This window comes from Oncorhynchus mykiss, chromosome 26 (genome assembly GCF_057628025.1).
Source record: "Oncorhynchus mykiss isolate SJ-2025 chromosome 26, ASM5762802v1, whole genome shotgun sequence".
Classification (NCBI taxonomy): Eukaryota; Metazoa; Chordata; class Actinopteri; order Salmoniformes; family Salmonidae; genus Oncorhynchus; species Oncorhynchus mykiss.
Genome location: NC_143047.1, coordinates 52,392,205 through 52,410,454, shown reverse-complemented (window position 1 = coordinate 52,410,454; position 18,250 = coordinate 52,392,205). Strand labels below are relative to the sequence as shown.

At 45.0% G+C, this 18,250-nt stretch overlaps 1 protein-coding gene across 4 annotated transcripts in view; it reads right to left on the bottom strand.

Moving 5' to 3' along the window:
* The window catches only part of igf1rb (insulin like growth factor 1b receptor), a 108,132-nt gene that overhangs the window by 62,083 nt on the left and 27,799 nt on the right, over positions 1–18,250 (bottom strand). For all 4 annotated transcript variants that reach the window (XR_016492217.1, XM_090222061.1, XM_090222060.1 and 1 more), the window contains exons 4-6: positions 14,298–14,595; positions 6,536–6,672; positions 3,295–3,439 (exon numbers count right to left, since the gene is read on the bottom strand). Coding sequence is in view for 3 of the 4 variants with exons in the window: in XM_090222061.1 (XP_090078187.1) it covers positions 3,295–3,439; positions 6,536–6,672; positions 14,298–14,595 (580 nt within the window). In the remaining variant the exon portion in view is untranslated. The remainder of the gene's footprint in view (positions 1–3,294; positions 3,440–6,535; positions 6,673–14,297; positions 14,596–18,250) is intronic.

The following is an 18,250-nucleotide window of genomic DNA, read 5'->3' as shown; positions in this document are numbered from 1 at the left end:
TGGGATGCAGGGTGGTATGCTGCTGCTTAACATAGTGGGATGCAGGGTGGTATGCTGCTGCCTAACATAGTGGGATGCAGGGTGGTATGCTGCTGCTTAACACAGTGGGATGCAGGGTGGTATGCTGCTGCCTAACATAGTGGGATGCAGGGTGGTATGTTGCTGCCTGACAGTAGGATGCAGGGTGGTATGCTGCTGCCTAACATAGTGGGATAAAGGGTGGTAGGCTGCTGCCTAACAGTGGGATGCAGGGTGGTATGCTGCTGCCTAACATAGTGGGATAAAGGGTGGTATGCTGCTGCCTAACAGTGGGATGCAGGGTGGTATGCTGCTGCCTAACACAGTGGGATGCAGGGTGGTATGCTGCTGCCTAACATAGTGGGATGCAGGGTGGTATGCTGCTGCCTAACATAGTGGGATAAAGGGTGGTATGTTGCTGCCTAACAGTAGGATGCAGGGTGGTATGCTGCTGCCTAACATAGTGGGACGCAGGGTGGTATGCTGCTGCTTAACATAGTGGGACGCAGGGTGGTATGCTGCTGCTTAACATAGTGGGATGCAGGGTGGTATGCTGCTGCTTAACATAGTGGGATGCAATGGTGGTATGCTGCTGCCTAACAGTGGGATGCAGGGTGGTATGCTGCTGCCTAACATAGTGGGATAAAGGGTGGTAGGCTGCTGCCTAACATAGTGGGATGCAGGGTGGTATGCTGCTGCCTAACATAGTGGGATGCAGGGTGGTCTGCTGCTGCCTAACATAGTGGGATGCAGGGTGGTATGCTGCTGCCTAACATAGTGGGATGCAGGGTGGTATGCTGCTGCCTAACATAGTGGGATGCAGGGTGGTCTGCTGCTGCCTAACATAGTGGGATGCAGGGTGGTATGCTGCTGCCTAACATAGTGGGATGCAGGGTGGTCTGCTGCTGCCTAACATAGTGGGATGCAGGGTGGTATGCTGCTGCCTAACAGTGGGGTGCAGGGTGGTATGCTGCTGCCTAACATAGTGGGATGCAGGGTGGTATGCTGCTGCCTAACAGTGGGATGCAGGGTGGTTTGCTGCTGCCTAACAGTGGGATGCAGGGTGGTAAAATGCAGATGTATTAAACACCTGACAGGATCTTTTAATGTGTATGACTGAGCCATTGTTAATGAAACTCTCAGACAACAGCAGAGGACAGTGTTTTCTATGTAGGTGAAAGGGAATACTGTTTCGGTCCACACCAACCCTATAGCTCCATATTGTGATTGAATAGCCATGCAGAGACAGTTGTAATACGGACAACCTACGCAGAGGAACCTCTCCTAGCATTCCCCTACAAACACCACTCAATACGCTACCTGATTACCATGGCAACGCTCAACGCCACATCGACGGAGAGAGAGAGAGTGAAAGAGGAAATTCCTCAAAACAAACCATTAAAAGATGAAAAGGCAAAAGAACCAAGCAGATAAGCTGACAGTAGAGGGGCGAGGAGCTGGTCCTGATCCTGCTTTACAAAGCTGACAGAATGTAGAGGGGTGGGGAGCTGGTCCTGATCCTCCTTTACAAAGCTGACAGAATGTAGAGGGGTGGGGAGCTGGTCCTGATCCTCCTTTACAACGCTGACAGAATGTAGAGGGGCGAGGAGCTGGTCCTGATCCTCCTTTACAAAGCTGACAGAATGTAGAGGGGTGGGGAGCTGGTCCTGATCCTCCTTTACAACGCTGACAGAATGTAGAGGGGCGAGGAGCTGGTCCTGATCCTCCTTTACAAAGCTGACAGAATGTAGAGGGGTGGGGAGCTGGTCCTGATCCTCCTTTACAAAGCTGACAGTAGAGGGGTGGGGAGCTGGTCCTGATCCTCCTTTACAAAGCTGACAGAATGTAGAGGGGCGAGGAGCTGGTCCTGATCCTCCTTTACAAAGCTGACAGAATGTAGAGGGGTGGGGAGCTGGTCCTGATCCTCCTTTACAAAGCTGACAGAATGTAGAGGGGCGAGGAGCTGGTCCTGATCCTCCTTTACAAAGCTGACAGAATGTAGAGGGGTGGGGAGCTGGTCCTGATCCTCCTTTACAAAGCTGACAGTAGAGGGGTGGGGAGCTGGTCCTGGTCCTCCTTTACAAAGCTGACAGAATGTAGAGGGGTGGGGAGCTGGTCCTGATCCTCCTTTACAAAGCTGACAGAATGTAGAGGGGTGGGGAGCTGGTCCTGATCCTCCTTTACAAAGCTGACAGAATGTAGAGGGGTGGGGAGCTGGTCCTCCTTTACAAAGCTGACAGAATGTAGAGGGGTGGGGAGCTGGTCCTGGTCCTCCTTTACAAAGCTGACAGAATGTAGAGGGGTGGGGAGCTGGTCCTGATCCTCCTTTACAAAGCTGACAGAATGTAGAGGGGTGGGGAGCTGGTCCTGATCCTCCTTTACAAAGCTGACAGAATGTAGAGGGGCGAGGAGCTGGTCCTGATCCTCCTTTACAAAGCTGACAGAATGTAGAGGGGTGGGGAGCTGGTCCTGATCCTCCTTTACAAAGCTGACAGAATGTAGAGGGGTGGGGAGCTGGTCCTGATCCTCCTTTACAAAGCTGACAGAATGTAGAGGGGCGAGGAGCTGGTCCTGATCCTCCTTTACAAAGCTGACAGAATGTAGAGGGGCGAGGAGCTGGTCCTGATCCTCCTTTACAAAGATGACAGAATGTAGAGTGGTGGGGAGCTGGTCCTCCTTTGCAAAGCTGACAGAATGTAGAGGGGTGGGGAGCTGGTCCTCCTTTACAAAGCTGAAAGAATGTAGAGGGGTGGGGAGCTGGTCCTCCTTTACAAAGCTGACAGAATGTAGAGCGGTGGGGAGCTGGTCCTCCTTTACAAAGCTGACAGAATGTAGAGGGGTGGGGAGCTGGTCCTGATCCTCCTTTACAAAGCTGACAGAATGTAGAGGGGTGGGGAGCTGGTCCTGATCCTCCTTTACAAAGCTGACAGAATGTAGAGGGGTGGGGAGCTGCAGGAAGAGTAGCTGCTGCCTTGGCAACAGGAACTAATGGGGATCCATAATAAACCCCAGGAAGAGTAGCTGCTGCCTTGACAGGAACTAATGGGGATCCATAATAAACCCCAGGAAGAGGAGGAAGAGGAGGAGGAGGAGGGAGGGGGTGGTGGTAGAAGTAGCGGTATTAGTAGTAGTAGTAGTGGTAGTAGTAGCAGTAGTAGTGGTAGTAGTAGCAGTAGTAGTAGTAGCAGTAGTAGTAGTAGTAGTAGCTGGGGGAACGATGATGAGGATGAATGAGGATGAGGATGAATGAGGATCCATAATAATGTGGTAACATACTCGTCCATCAGATCCTCTCCATTGATGTAGCGGAGGCTCTTGAGGAAGGACAGGGAGCCCAGCGTCTGAGAGTGTCTGATTCTCACGTAGCCAGTCACTGTCTGGATCAATCCCATGAAACTCTCCAGCTCAGACACTATGTTCTCTAGAGGAGGGGAGGAGAGGAGTTAGGTTAGGATTGTTGCCTGTCACTGTTCTCTAGAGGAGGAGACAGAGAAAGGAGTTTGGATCGTTGCCTCTCACTGTTCTCTAGAGGAGGAGACAGAGAAAGGAGTTAGGATCGTTGCCTCTCACTGTTCTCTAGAGGAGGAGACAGAGAAAGGAGTTTGGATCGTTGCCTCTCACTGTTCTCTAGAGGAGGAGACAGAGAAAGGAGTTAGGATCGTTGCCTCTCACTGTTCCCTAGGATAACAGGTAGTGATATATAACTGTACTATACTATAACAAGTAGTGATATATAACTGTACTATAACAGGTAGTGATATATATAATATAACTGTACTATAACAGGTAGTGATATATATATACAGTGCCTTGCGAAAGTATTCGGCCCCCTTGAACTTTGCGACCTTTTGCCACATTTCAGGCTTCAAACATAAAGATATAAAACTGTATTTTTTCAACAACAAGTGGGACACAATCATGAAGTGGAACGACATTTATTGGATATTTCAAACTTTTTTAACAAATCAAAAACTGAAAAATTGGGCGCGCAAAATGATTCAGCCCCCTTAAGTTAATACTTTGTAGCGCCACCTTTTGCTGCGATTACAGCTGTAAGTCGCTTGGGGTATGTCTCTATCAGTTTTGCACATCGAGAGACTGACATTTTTTCCCATTCCTCTTTGCAAAACAGCTCGAACTCAGTGAGGTTGGATGGAGAGCATTTGTGAACAGCAGTTTTCAGTTCTTTCCACAGATTCTCGATTGGATTCAAGTCTGGACTTTGACTTGGCCATTCTAACACCTGGATATGTTTATTTTTGAACCATTCCATTGTAGATTTTGCTTTATGTTTTGGATCATTCTCTTGTTGGAAGACAAATCTCCGTCCCAGTCTCAGGTCTTTTGCAGACTCCATCAGGTTTTCTTCCAGAATGGTCCTGTATTTGGCTCCATCCATCTTCCCATCAATTTTAACCATCTTCCCTGTCCCTGCTGAAGAAAAGCAGGCCCAAACCATGATGCTGCCACCACCATGTTTGACAGTGGGGATGGTGTGTTCAGCTGTGTTGCTTTTACGCCAAACATAACGTTTTGCATTGTTGCCAAAAAGTTCAATTTTGGTTTCATCTGACCAGAGCACCTTCTTCCACATGTTTGGTGTGTCTCCCAGGTGGCTTGTGGCAAACTTTAAACAACACTTTTTATGGATATCTTTAAGAAATGGCTTTCTTCTTGCCACTCTTCCATAAAGGCCAGATTTGTGCAATATAAGACTGATTGTTGTCCTATGGACAGAGTCTCCCACCTCAGCTGTAGATCTCTGCAGTTCATCCAGAGTGATCATGGGCCTCTTGGCTGCATCTCTGATCAGTCTTCTCCTTGTATGAGCTGAAAGTTTAGAGGGACGGCCAGGTCTTGGTAGATTTGCAGTGGTCTGATACTCCTTCCATTTCAATATTATCGCTTGCACAGTGCTCCTTGGGATGTTTAAAGTTTGGGAAATCTTTTTGTATCCAAATCCGACTTCTTCACAACAGTATCTTGGACCTGCCTGGTGTGTTCCTTGTTCTTCAGGATGCTCTCTGCGCTTTTAACGGACCTCTGAGACTATCACAGTGCAGGTGCATTTATACGGAGACTTGATTACACACAGGTGGATTGTATTTATCATCATTAGTCATTTAGGTCAACATTGGATCATTCAGAGATCCTCACTGAACTTCTGGAGAGAGTTTGCTGCACTGAAAGTAAAGGGGCTGAATAATTTTGCACGCCCAATTTTTCAGTTTTTGATTTGTTAACCTCTTGGATCTCTAGGGGCGCTATTTCATTTTTGGATAAAAAACGTTCCCGTTTTAAGCGCAATATTTTGTCACGAAAAGATGCTCGACTATGCATATTATTGACCGTTTTGGAAAGAAAACACTCTGAAGTTTCAGAATCTGCAAAGATATTGTCTGTAAGTGCCCCAGAACTCATTCTACAGGCGAAACCAAGATGATACGTCAACCAGGAAATGAGCAGAATCTCTGAAGCTCTGTTTTCCATTGTCTCCTTATATGGCTGTGATTGCGCAAGGAATGAGCCTACACTTTCTGTCGTTTCCCCAAGGTGTTTGCAGCATTGTGACGTATTTGTAGGCATATCATTGGAAGATTGACCATAAGAGACTACATTTTCCAAGTGTCCGCCTGGTGTCCCTGCGTCGAAATTGGAGCGCAAAGCCAGGTCCAATTATTTTTCCATTTGAGAGCAAGGAGAAACCAGGCTTCCACGAAGGATATATCATCGAAGAGATATGTGGAAAAACCTTGAGCATTGATTCTAAACCACGTTTGCCATGTTTCAGTCGATATTATGGAGTTAATTTGGAAAAAAGTTCGCGTTTTGAGGGCTGAATTTTCGTTTTTTTTTTTTTTTTTTGGTAGCCAAATGTGATGTACAAAACGGCGCTATTTCTAATACACAAAGAATCTTTTTGGAAAAACTGAGCATCTGCTATCTAACTGAGAGTCTCCTCATTGAAAACATCAGAAGTTCTTCAAAGGTAAGTTATTTTATTTGAAGGCTTTACTTGTTTTTGTGATAGTTGCCTGCTAAATGCTAACGCTAATGCTAACGCTAAATGCTACGCTAGCTAGCTACTGTTACACAAATGATTGTTTTCCTATGGTTGAAAAGCATATTTTGAAAATCTGAGATGACAGTGTTGTTAACAAAAGGCTAAGCTTGAGAGATAGCATATTTATTTCATTTCATTTGCGATTTTCATGAATAGTTAACGTTGCGTTATGGTAATGAGCTTAGGTCTATAAATAGAATCCCGGATCCGGGTTTGGTCGTCGCAACAGGTTAAAAAAGTTTGAAATATCCAATAAATGTCGTTCCACTTCATGATTGTGTCCCACTTGTTGTTGATTCTTCACAAAAAAATACAGTTTTATATCTTTATGTTTGAAGCCTGAAATGTGGCAAAAGGTCGCAAAGTTCAAGGGGGCCGAATACTTTCGCAAGGCAATGTATAACTGTACTATAACAGGTAGTGATATATAACTGTACTATAACAAGTACTTACGTCCTCTACGGATGTTGATTTGTAGGTTGCCCTTGACGACGGTACATCCCTTCAGAGACTGGGCCGCGTCCACGGAGTCAATGACCTTCTCATCACAGATCTTATCACATAGCCCGTCACACGCACTGCAGAACATACTGGAGATGGGGGAGAGTGGGAGAGGAACAGTCAGACAGACATAAAACATACCAAGGTATACTGAACAAAAATATAAACGCAACCAACCATTTCAAATATTCTACTGAGTTACAGTTCATAAGGAAATCAGTGTAATAAATTCATTAGGTCCTAATCTATGGATTTCACAGGACTGGGAATACAGATATGCATCTGTTGGTCAAAGAGAACTGTTTAAAACAGATAGGGGTGTGGATCAGAAAACCTGTCAGTATCTGGTGTGACCACCGTTTGCCTCATGCAGCACGACACATCTCCTTGACAGAGTTAAAAAAATATATATATATTTCACCTTTATTTAACCAGGTAGGCTAGTTGAGAACAAGTTCTCATTTACAACTGCGACCTGGCCAAGATAAAGCATAGCAATTCGACACCTACAACAACACAGAGTTACACATGGAATAAACAAAACACACAGTCAATAATACAGTAGAACAAAAGAAAACAAAAAGTCTATATACAGTGAGTTCAAATGAGGTAAGTTAAGGAAATAAATAGGCCATGGTGGCGAAGTAATTACAATATAGCAATTAAACACTGGAATGGTAGATCGGCAGAAGATGAATGTGCAGGTAGAGATACTGGGGTGCAAAGGAGCAAAATAAAAAAATAAAAAAATACCAGTATGGGGATGAGGTAGGTAGATAGATGGGCTGTTTACAGATGGGCTATGAACAGGTGCAGTGATCTGTGAGCTGCTCTGACAGCTGGTGCTTAAAGCTAGTGAGAGAGATATGAGTCTCCAGCTTCACAGATTTTTGCAATTCGTTCCAGTCATGGGCAGCAGAGAACTGGAAGGAAAGACGACCAAAGGAGGAATTGGCTTTGGGGGTGACTAGTGAGATATATACCTGCTGGAGCTCGTGCTACGAGTGGGTGCTGCTATGGTGACCAGTGATCTGAAATAAGGTAGAGATTTACCTAGCAGAGACTTATAGATGACCAGTAGCCAGTGGGTTTGGCGACGAGTATGAAGCGAGGGCCAACCAACGAGAGCGTACAGGTCGCAATGGTGGGTAGTGTATAGGGCTTTGGTGACAAAACGGATGGCACTGTGATAGACTGCATCCAGTTTGTTGAGTAGTGTTGGAGGCTATTTTATAGATGACATCGCCGAAGTCGAGGATTGGTAGGATGGTCAGTTTTACGAGGGTATGTTTGGCAGCATGAGTTGATCAGGATCTCGTCGTGGTATCTCTGCGCATTCAATTTACCCATACCATAACCCCACCGCCACCATGGGGCACTATGTTAACATCAGCAAACTGCTCGCCCACACCTTGTCTGCCATCTGCCCGGTACAGTTCCAACCGGGATTCATCCCGGAAGAGCACACGTCTCCAGCGTGCCAGTGGCCATCGAAGGTGAGCATTTGCCCACTGAAGTCGGTTACGGCGACGAATACACTGACGAATACTCCATCCGCTGTGCCTTCAACCGGCCTCCGTCGGAGCAGACGCTCCTACTAGCCCCGGGATACTAACCTTAAACGCTGTGTCACCCGTGTGCTAGCGTAGTGGAGGCTTCCCTGTTCCATCTACTGCTGCCCCCTGGACACTAGGATCACTTGGCTACATAGCTGATGCCTGCTGGACTGTCCATTAATCACGGTACTCCATTCTGTTTATTTATGTTTTGTCTGTCGGTCCCAGACGCGAACTCAGGCTCTGTGTGTAGTTAATTCGACCCTCTCTGCCTAGTCATCGCCATTTTATCTGCTGTTGTTGTGCTAGCTGATTAGCTGTTGTTGTCTCACCTGTTGTTTTAGCTAGCTCTCCCAATCAACACCTGCGATTACTGTATGCCTCGCTGTATGTCTCTCTCAAATGTCAAAACACTTCTGCGAGCAGGCCTTTCTAATCGACCTGGCCCAGGTATCCTGGAGGGATATTGACCTCATCCCACCAGTTGAGGATGGCTGGTCATTCTTTAAAAGTAACTTCCTCACCATCTTAGATAAGCATGTTCCGTTCAAAAAATGCAGAACTAAGAACAGATATAGCCCTTGGTTCACTCCAGACCGGACTGCCCTCGACCAGCACAAAAACATACTGTGGCGGACTGCAATAGCATTGAATAGTCCCCGCGATATGCAACGGTTCAGGGAAGTCCGGAACCAATACACGCAGTCAGTCAGGAAAGCAAAGGCCAGCTTTTTCAAGACGAAATTTGCATCCTGTAGCTCTAACTCCAAAAAGTTCTGGGAGAACAAGAGCACCTCCTCCCAGCTGCCCACTGCAGGTAACACGGTCACCACCGATAAATCCATGATAATCGAAAACTTCAACAAGCATTTCTCAACGGCTGGCCATGCCTTCTTCCTGGCTACTCCAACCTCGGCCAACAGCCCCCCCCCCCCCCCCCGCAGCTACTTGTCCAAGCCTCCCCAGCTTCTCCTTTACCCAAATCCAGATAGCAGATGTTCTGAAAGGGCTGCAAAACCTGGACCCATACAAATCAGCTGGGCTTGACAATCTGGACCCTCTATTTCTGAAACTATCCGCCGGCATTGTCGCAACCCCTATTACCAGCCTGTTCAACTTCTCTTTCGTATCGTCTGAGATCCCCAAGGATTGGAAAGCTGCCGCGGTCATCCCCCTCTTCAAAGGGGGAGACACCCTGGACCCAAACTGTTACAGACCTATATCCATCCTGCCCTGCCTATCTAAGGTCTTCGAAAGCCAAGTGAACAAACAGATCACTGACCATCTCGAATCCCACCGTACCTTCTCCGCTGTGCAATCTGGTTTCCGAGCCGGTCACAGGTGCACCTCAGCCACGCTCAAGGTCCTAAACGATATCATAACCGCCATCGATAAAAGACAGTACTGTGCAGCCGTCTTCATCGACCTGGCCAAGGCTTTCGACTCTGTCAATCACCATATTCTTATCGGCAGACTCAGTAGCCTCGGTGTTTCTAATGACTGCCTTGCCTGGTTCACCATCTACTTTGCAGACAGAGATCAGTGTGTCAAATCGGAGGGCATGTTGTCCGTTCCTCTGGCAGTCACTATGGGGGTGCCACAGGGTTCAATTCTCGGGCCGACTCTTTTCTCTGTGTATTTCAATGATGTGGGGTTATATCCTTCCTGTTTGGCCCTGTCCGGGGGTGTCCTCGGATGGGGCCATAGTGTCTCCTGACCCCTCCTGTCTCAGCCTCCAGTATTTATGCTGCAGTAGTTTATGTGTCGGGGGGCTAGGGTCAGTTTGTTATATCTGGAGTACTTCTCCTGTCCTATTCGGTGTCCTGTGTGAATTTAAGTGTGCTCTCTCTAATTCTCTCTTTCTCTCTCTCGGAGGACCTGAGCCCTAGGACCATGCCTCAGGACTACCTGACATGATGACTCCTTGCTGTCCCCAGTCCACCTGGCCGTGCTGCTGCTCCAGTTTCAACTGTTCTGCCTTATTATTATTGGACCATGCTGGTCATTTATGAACATTTGAACATCTTGGCCATGTTCTGTTATAATCTCCGCACGGCACAGCCAGAAGAGGACTGGCCACCCCACATAGCCTGGTTCCTCTCTAGGTTTCTTCCTAGGTTTTGGCCTTTCTAGGGAGTTTTTCCAAGCCACCGTGCTTCTACACCTGCATTGCTTGCAGTTTGGGGTTTTAGGCTGGGTTTCTGTACAGCACTTTGAGATATCAGCTGATGTACGAAGGGCTATATAAAATACATTTGATTTGATGTTGCTCTTGCTGCGGGCGATTCCCTGATCCACCTCTACGCAGACGACACCATTCTGTATACTTCTGGCCCTTCCTTGGACACTGTGCTGTCTAACCTCCAAACAAGCTACAATGCCATACAACACTCCTTCCGTGGCCTCCAACTGCTCTTAAACGCTAGTAAAACCAAATGCATGCTTTTCAACCGTTTGCTGCCTGCACGCCCGACTAGCATCACCACCCTGGATGGTTCCGACCTAGAATATGTGGAGATCTATAAGTACCTAGGTGTCTGGCTAGACTGTAAACTCTCCTTCCAGACTCATATCAAACATCTAAAATCAAATCTAGAGTCGGCTTTCTATTTCGCAACAAAGCCTCTTTCACTCACACCGCCAAACTTACCCTAGTAAAATTGACTATCCTACCGATCCTCGACTTCGGCGATGTCATCTACAAAATAGCTTCCAATACTCTACTCAGCAAACTGGATGCAGTTTATCACAGTGCCATCCGTTTTGTTACAAAAGCACCTTATACCACCCACCAGTGCGAGCTGTATGCTCTAGTCGTCTGGCCCTCGCTACATATTCGTCGCCAGACCCACTGGCTCCAGGTCATCTACAAGTCCATGCTAGGTAAAGCTCCGCCTTATCTCAGTTCACTGGTCACGATGGCAACACCTATCCGTAGCACGCGCTCCAGCAGGTGTATCTCACTGATCATCCCTAAAGCCAACGCCTCATTTGGCCGCCTTTCCTTCCAGTTCTCTGCTGAAGTTGGAGACCTTTATCACCCTCACCAACTTTAAACATCTGCTATCTGAGCAGCTAGCCAATCGCTGCAGCTGTACATAGTCCATCGGTAAATAGCCCACCCAATTTACCTACCTCATCCCCATACTGTTTTTATTTATTTACTTTTCTGCTCTTTTGCACACCAGTATCTCTACTTGCACATGACCATCTGATCATTTATCACTCCAGTGTTAATCTGCTAAATTGTAATTATTCGCCTACCTCCTCATGCCTTTTGCACACAATGTATATAGACTCTCTTTTTTTCCTACTGTGTTATTGACTTATTTGTTTATTTGTTATTTGTTTATTGTTTACTCCATGTGTAACTGTGTTGTTGTCTTTTCACACTGCTATGCTTTATCTTGGCCAGGTCACAGGTGTAAATGAGAACTTGTTCTCAACTAGCCTACCTGGTTAAATAAAGGTGAAATAAAAAATAAAAAAATAAAAATGTTCTGAGCAAGGAACTTAAACGTTAGCTTTCTTACATGGCACATATTGCACTTTTACATTCTTCTCCAACACTTTGTTTTTGCATTATTTAAACCAAATTGAACATGGTTCATTATTTATGTGTGGCTAAATTGATGTTATTGATGTATTATTTTAAGTTAAAATAAGTGTTCATTCAGTATTGCTGTAATTGTCATTATTACAAATTAAAATCATTAAATTAAATTTAAAAAAAATATTTATTAAAAAAAAATATATATTATTATTATTAATATATATATATATTTTTTTTTATTGGTATCGGCTTTTTTAGGGTCCTACAATAATCGGCATCGGCGTTGAAAAATCATAATCAGTCGACCTCTAGCTAGCACAGACTGGAATATGTCCCGGGATTCTTCCAATGGCATGGAGTACCCCATATAGGTCACTGGCTTCATCAGTACATACAGCAACCAGAAGCCATGGATTACAGGCAACATCCACACTGAGCTAGAGGATAGAGCTGCCGCTTTCAAGGAGCGGGACACTAATCTGAATGCTTATAAGAAATCCCGCTATGCCCTCCGACAAACCATCAAACAGGCAAAGCGTCAACACAGGACTAAGATCAAACCGCACTACACAGGCTCCGATGTGGCAGGGCTTGCAAACTATTACTGACTACAAAGGGAAGCCCAGCCGCAAGCTCCCCAGTAACACAAGCCTACCAGACGAACTAACTTACTTCTATGCTCGCGTCGAGGCAAGCAACACTGAAGAATGCATGAGAGCGTCAGCTGTTCCGGATCACTCTCTCCATAGCCAATGTGAGTAAGACCTTTAAAACAGGGCAACATTCACAAGGCCGCAGGGCCAGACAGATTACCAGGACGTGTACTCCGAGCATGCGTTGACCAACTGGCAAGTGTCTTCACGGACATTTTCAACCTCTCCCTGTCGGAGACAGTAACCAACATGTTTCAAGCAGACCACCATAGTCCCTGTGCCCAAGAACACCAAGGTAACCTGTCTGTAGCCATAAAGTGCTTCAAAGGCTGGTCATGGCTCACATCAACACAATTGTCCCAGAAAACCTAGACACACACCAATTTGCATACCACCCCAACAGATCCACAGATGATGCAATCTCTATTGCACTCCACACTGCCTTTCCCACCTGGGCAAAAGGAACACCTACGTGAGAATGATATTCATTGACCACAGCTCAGCGTTCAACACCATAGTGCCCTCAAAGCACATCACCAAGCTAAGGACCCTGGGACTAAACACCTCCCTCTGCAACTGGATCAAAACAAATGGACTTCCTGACGGGCCGCCCCCAGGTGGTGAGGGTCGCACCCAGGTGGTAAGGGTAGGTAACAACACATCTGCCACACTGATCCTCAACACTGGGGCCCCTCAGGGGTGCGTGCTCAGACCCCTCCTGTACTCCCTGTTCACCCATGATTGAGTGGCCAGGCATGACTCCAACACCATCATTAAGTTTGCTGACGACACAACAGTGGTAGGCCTGATCACCGACTACAACGAAACAGCATATAGGGAGGAGGTCAGAGACCTGGCAGTGTGGTGCCAGGACAACAACCTCTCCCTCAACGTGATCAAGACAAAAGGAGACGATTGTGGACGACAGGAAAACAAGGACAGAGCAAACCCCCATTCTCATCGACGGGGCTGTAGTGGAGCAGGTTGAGAGCTTTAAGCTCCTTGCTGTCCACATCACCAATAACCTATCATGGTCCAAACATACCAAGACAGTAGTGAAGAAGGTAAGACAAAACCTATTCCCACTCAGGAGACTGAAAAGACTTAGCATTGGTACTCAGATCCTTAAAAGGTTCTACAGCTGCACCATCAAGAGCATCCTGACTGGTTGCATCACCGCCTGGTATGGCAACGGCGCGGCCTCCGACCACAAGGCACTACAGAAGGTAGTGCGTACGGAACAGTACATCACTGGGGCCAAGCTTCCTGTCATCCAGGACCTCTATACCAGGCGGTGTCAGAGGAAGGCCCAAAAAATTGCCAAAAACTCCAGTCACCCAAGACAGACTGTTCTTTCTGCTACCGCACGGCAAGCAGTACTAGGTCCACGAGGCTTCTAAACACCTTCCACCCCCAGCCATAAGACTCCTGAACGTCTAATCATATGGTTACCCGGACTATTTGCAGTGCCCCCCCCCACCACAATTCTTACCCTGCTGCTACTCTGTTTATTATCTATGCATAGTCACTTTAACTCTACCTACATGTACATATTACCTCAACCTGTGCCCCCGCACATTGACTCTATACCCCCTGTATATAGCCTCGCTACTGTTATTTTATTGGTGCTTTTTAATTGTTATTTTTCATTTCTTTTTTTAATTCAGATTATTTTAGTAAATACTTTAACACTTATTTTTCTTAAAACTGCATTTTTTTAAGGGCTTGTAAGTAAGCATTTAACTGTCATGTCTACACCTGTTGAACTCGGCGCATGTGACAAATAACATTTGATTTGATGAGCAGCACAACCCAACACATGTATCGTCTAAGGACTCAGACTAAGGAGTTGATCCCACAGGTCTGAATGACAAGTATTGGAGAAAGCCATAGCTATATAACAGCCTCTGTCTCCATCTGCTGGACAGTTTGAAGAAGACAAACCGACTCACCTCTTGCTCTTGTTGCGTGTGAATCCAGAAGGACAGTCAGACATGCACTCTCTTCTGTGAATGACGAAGCGGTCGAAGTCGGGCAGGTGGACGCTGGAGCAGAAGTCCAGGGTGACGCAGCGCCAGCCTTCAAACTTATAGGTATCGGGGGGGCAGTCTGGAACGCAACGCCCCTCGTGGTAGTAGTGGAGACAGGCAGCGCAAGACGAATCAGTGTTAGGTTCAGTACAGCTACCCAGACACTGGCCATGACAACATTCACCATCCCACGTACACGCATGACACTTATCAGGACACACTAGAGAGAGAGAGAGAGAAAGAGAGAGACGGAGAGAGAAGTCAGTTAATGACTTGACATAGGGAATTCGTACCCATTAATACCATTTCCATCATTGGATTTAAAAAAAAATATTATTCAGCACAACATCGGTACAGCAGATCCCCATATTGTATGGGACACTGAAATGTACTTTTAGAGGCCATTCAATACAATACTCATCATTAAAACAAAAACAGTTTAGGTCAAAAGAGATGAGATCTATAGAAAGGAATAGAGGAAGTTCATGGTAATGGAATAAATATTGAATCTTCAACATAGAAATGCGAAACGAATTGAGAGAAACTCGTTACAAATGATGGAGTCATACATGATTCATCAAACTATATTTTGAAAGAGGAAGCAACATTTAAGCATATGTTTTGTCTCAAGCATTTCCACTGAATTATGTTAACTAAAGATTTCTTTCCAAATAATAATAATAATACTGTAAAATGAATACAGAAAGACCAGTGTGAAGGCCAACTTACAGAAGGGTAACTGAAGCAATAAAATATTTTCAGTCTGGAAAAACACCAGGGCTTGATTGTATACCAGTAGAGGTATATCAGACCTTTCATGTACTCAAAAGATCCAATATTAGTATGTTATAATTACGCTAAATTTTCAGGTACTCAACAAGGACTGATTTCATTACTACTAAAACAGGACCCAGGTGGTAAGTATAAAGATCCAGTCCATTTAAAAAACAAACATCACAACTTCAACGCTGTGATGCGAAAATCCTGGTGAAATGCATATAGCACAGAATAAAAAAGGTTTCACCAGATATTATTGTTCATCCTGATCAGACAGGTTTTTTACACAGATGCTATATTGGAGATAATATAAGACAATTCATTGAAACAATTGAACATTAAAACATCAAAGACAAAAGGCCTGGTCTTCATAGCAGATTTTGAAAGGTGTTTGATAAAGTATGACTAGAATGTATTTACAAATGCCTGGATTAGTTTAATTTCGGTGAATCTCATACAATGGGTTAAAGTTAGGTCCAGCAACCCCAGATATAAAATAACATAATGGTTTCTTCTCAGAAAGTATTGAGCTTTTAAGAGGAGTAAAACAAGGCTGTCCATTGTCTCCATATCTATTTATTATTATTATTATTATGGCCATTGAAATTTAAATCCAACAAGTACATCAAGGGGTTAGAAATCCAGGGGATAAAAACAAAAATGTGTTGATGTTGAATGTTGATGACTCAAGTTTTTTTTTCTTAAGTCCGCAATCTGGATCCCTGCACAGTCTCATTGAAGATCTTGATCTTGATGAATTTTATAGCCTCTAAGGATTGGTTCTCCAGTAGATTAAGAAAAGCTCATCCTTTATTAAAAAATGTAATAATTTACAACTTCTCATTTCCCACTAATTTTCCCACAAATTTTTTTTTTTATTTTTTTTTTTAGTATCGCCCTTTCTTAAACAAGTCAAACAAAGCTGGTTACAATTTCAGTTTTATCCTCTAGAAAAGATAGAACGAACAAATGTTATGGTTACGGGTCGGGTTAGGCATGTATCATGAATTACGTGATCCTAACCGAATGTGTTTTTTTTGTTTGATTTTTGCAACATATTTTTGAGCTTATCCTGTACATAATGTGTCTGCTACCGTCTCTTAAGACCCAAAATAACTTCTGGGCATCAGAACAGCGATTACTCACCACGAACCGTTGAGGCTTTTTATTTCCTTAACTTCTTGGTGACAGGGGGCAGTATTTTCACGTCCGGATTAAATGCATGCCCAAATTCAACTGCCTGCTACTCATCCCCAGAAGATAAGATATGCATAGTATTAGTAGACTTGGATAGAAAACACTCTGAAGTTTCTAAAACTGTTTGAATCATGTCTGTGAGTATAACAGAGTATAACAGAACTTATTTAGCAGGCGAAACCCCGAGGACAAACCATTCAGATTTTTGTTTTGTTTTTGAGGTCACTCTTTTCAATGGGTTTTCATTGGGAATCCGGATTTCTAAGGGACCTTCTTGCAGTTCCTACCGCTTCCACTGGATGTCACCAGTCTATAGAAATTGGTTGAGGTTTTTCCTTTGTGTAATGAAGAAGTAGCCCTGTTCAAAACGAGGGTCACTTCAAGTGTACTGCTAGATAGAGAAGCGTGACCAGAAAGCTAGCTACAGTTTGTTTTCCTCCTGTATTGAACACAGATCATCCCGTCTTCAATTTTATAAATTATTTACGTAAAAAAATACCTAAATACCAAACGAGCCAAATAAATGGACATTTTAGATATATATCGACAGAATTAATCGAACAAAAGGACCATTTGTGATGTTTATGGAACATATTGGAGTGCCAACAAAAGAAGCTCAAAGGTAAGGCATGATATATATATTTCTGCATTTTGTGTCGCGCCTGCAGGGTTGAAATATGTTTTCTCTCTTTGTTTACGGAGGTGCTACCCTTAGATAATAGCATTGTTTGCTTTCGCCAAAAAGCCTTTTTGAAATGGGACATGTTGGCTGGATTCACAACAAGTGTAGCTTTAATTTGGTATCTTACATGTGTGATTTCATGAAAGTTTGATTTTTATAGTCATTTATTTGAATTTGGCGCTTTGCATTGTCACTGGCTTTTGGCCAGGTGGGATGCTAGCGTCACACATATCCCAGAGAGGTTTCTTTAACGAGTTTGACAAGCCTGACGTGAATGACATACTGCTTTCCCGGGAGCAGGGCCAAATCCCTGTCATTTGCGTGAAGAGAAGACGAGGATGGAGATCGGCCTACCTTCTAAGGAAGTCCTGAGGTTTTGCTCGCCTGAGGTAGAGTATCTCATGATAAGCTGTAGACCACACTATCTGTATTTTTCATAGCTGTCTACATACCACCACAGACCGATGCTGGCACTAAGACCGCACTCAATGGGCTGTATTCCACACTAAGCAAACAGGAAAATGCTCATCCAGGCAGCACTCCTAGTGGCCGGGGACTTTAATGCAGGGAAACTTAAATCCGTTTTACCAAATTTCTATCACCATGTTAAATGTACAACTAGAGGTAAAACAACTCTAGACCACCTGAACTCCACACAGAGACAACAAACAAAGCTCTCCCTCGCCCTACAGTCGGCAAATCTGACCATAATTCTATCCTCCCGATTCCTGCTTACAAGCTAAAATTAAAGCAGGAAGCACCAGTGACTCGGTCAATAAAAAAGTGGTCAGATGAAGCAGATGCTACACTACAGGACAGACGCAACAGATGCACTGAGCTAGAGGCTAGAGCTGCCGCTTTCGAGGAGCAGGACTCTAACCCGGAAGTTCATAAGAAATCCCGCTGCGCCCCCCGACGAACCATCAAACAGGCAAAGCGTCAATACAGGACTACGATCGAATCGTACTACACCGGCTCCGACGCTCGTCGGCAGGGCTTGCAAACCATTACAGACTACAAAGGGAAGCACAGCCGAGAGCTGCCCAGTGACACGAGCTCAACAACATGAGAGCGCCAGTTGTTCCGGACGACTGTGTGATCAAGCTCTCCATAGCCGATGTGAGTAAGACCTTTAAACAGGTCAACATTCACAAAGCCGTGGGGCCAGATGGATTACCAGAACATGTACTCTGACCAACTGGCAAGTGTCTTCACTGAC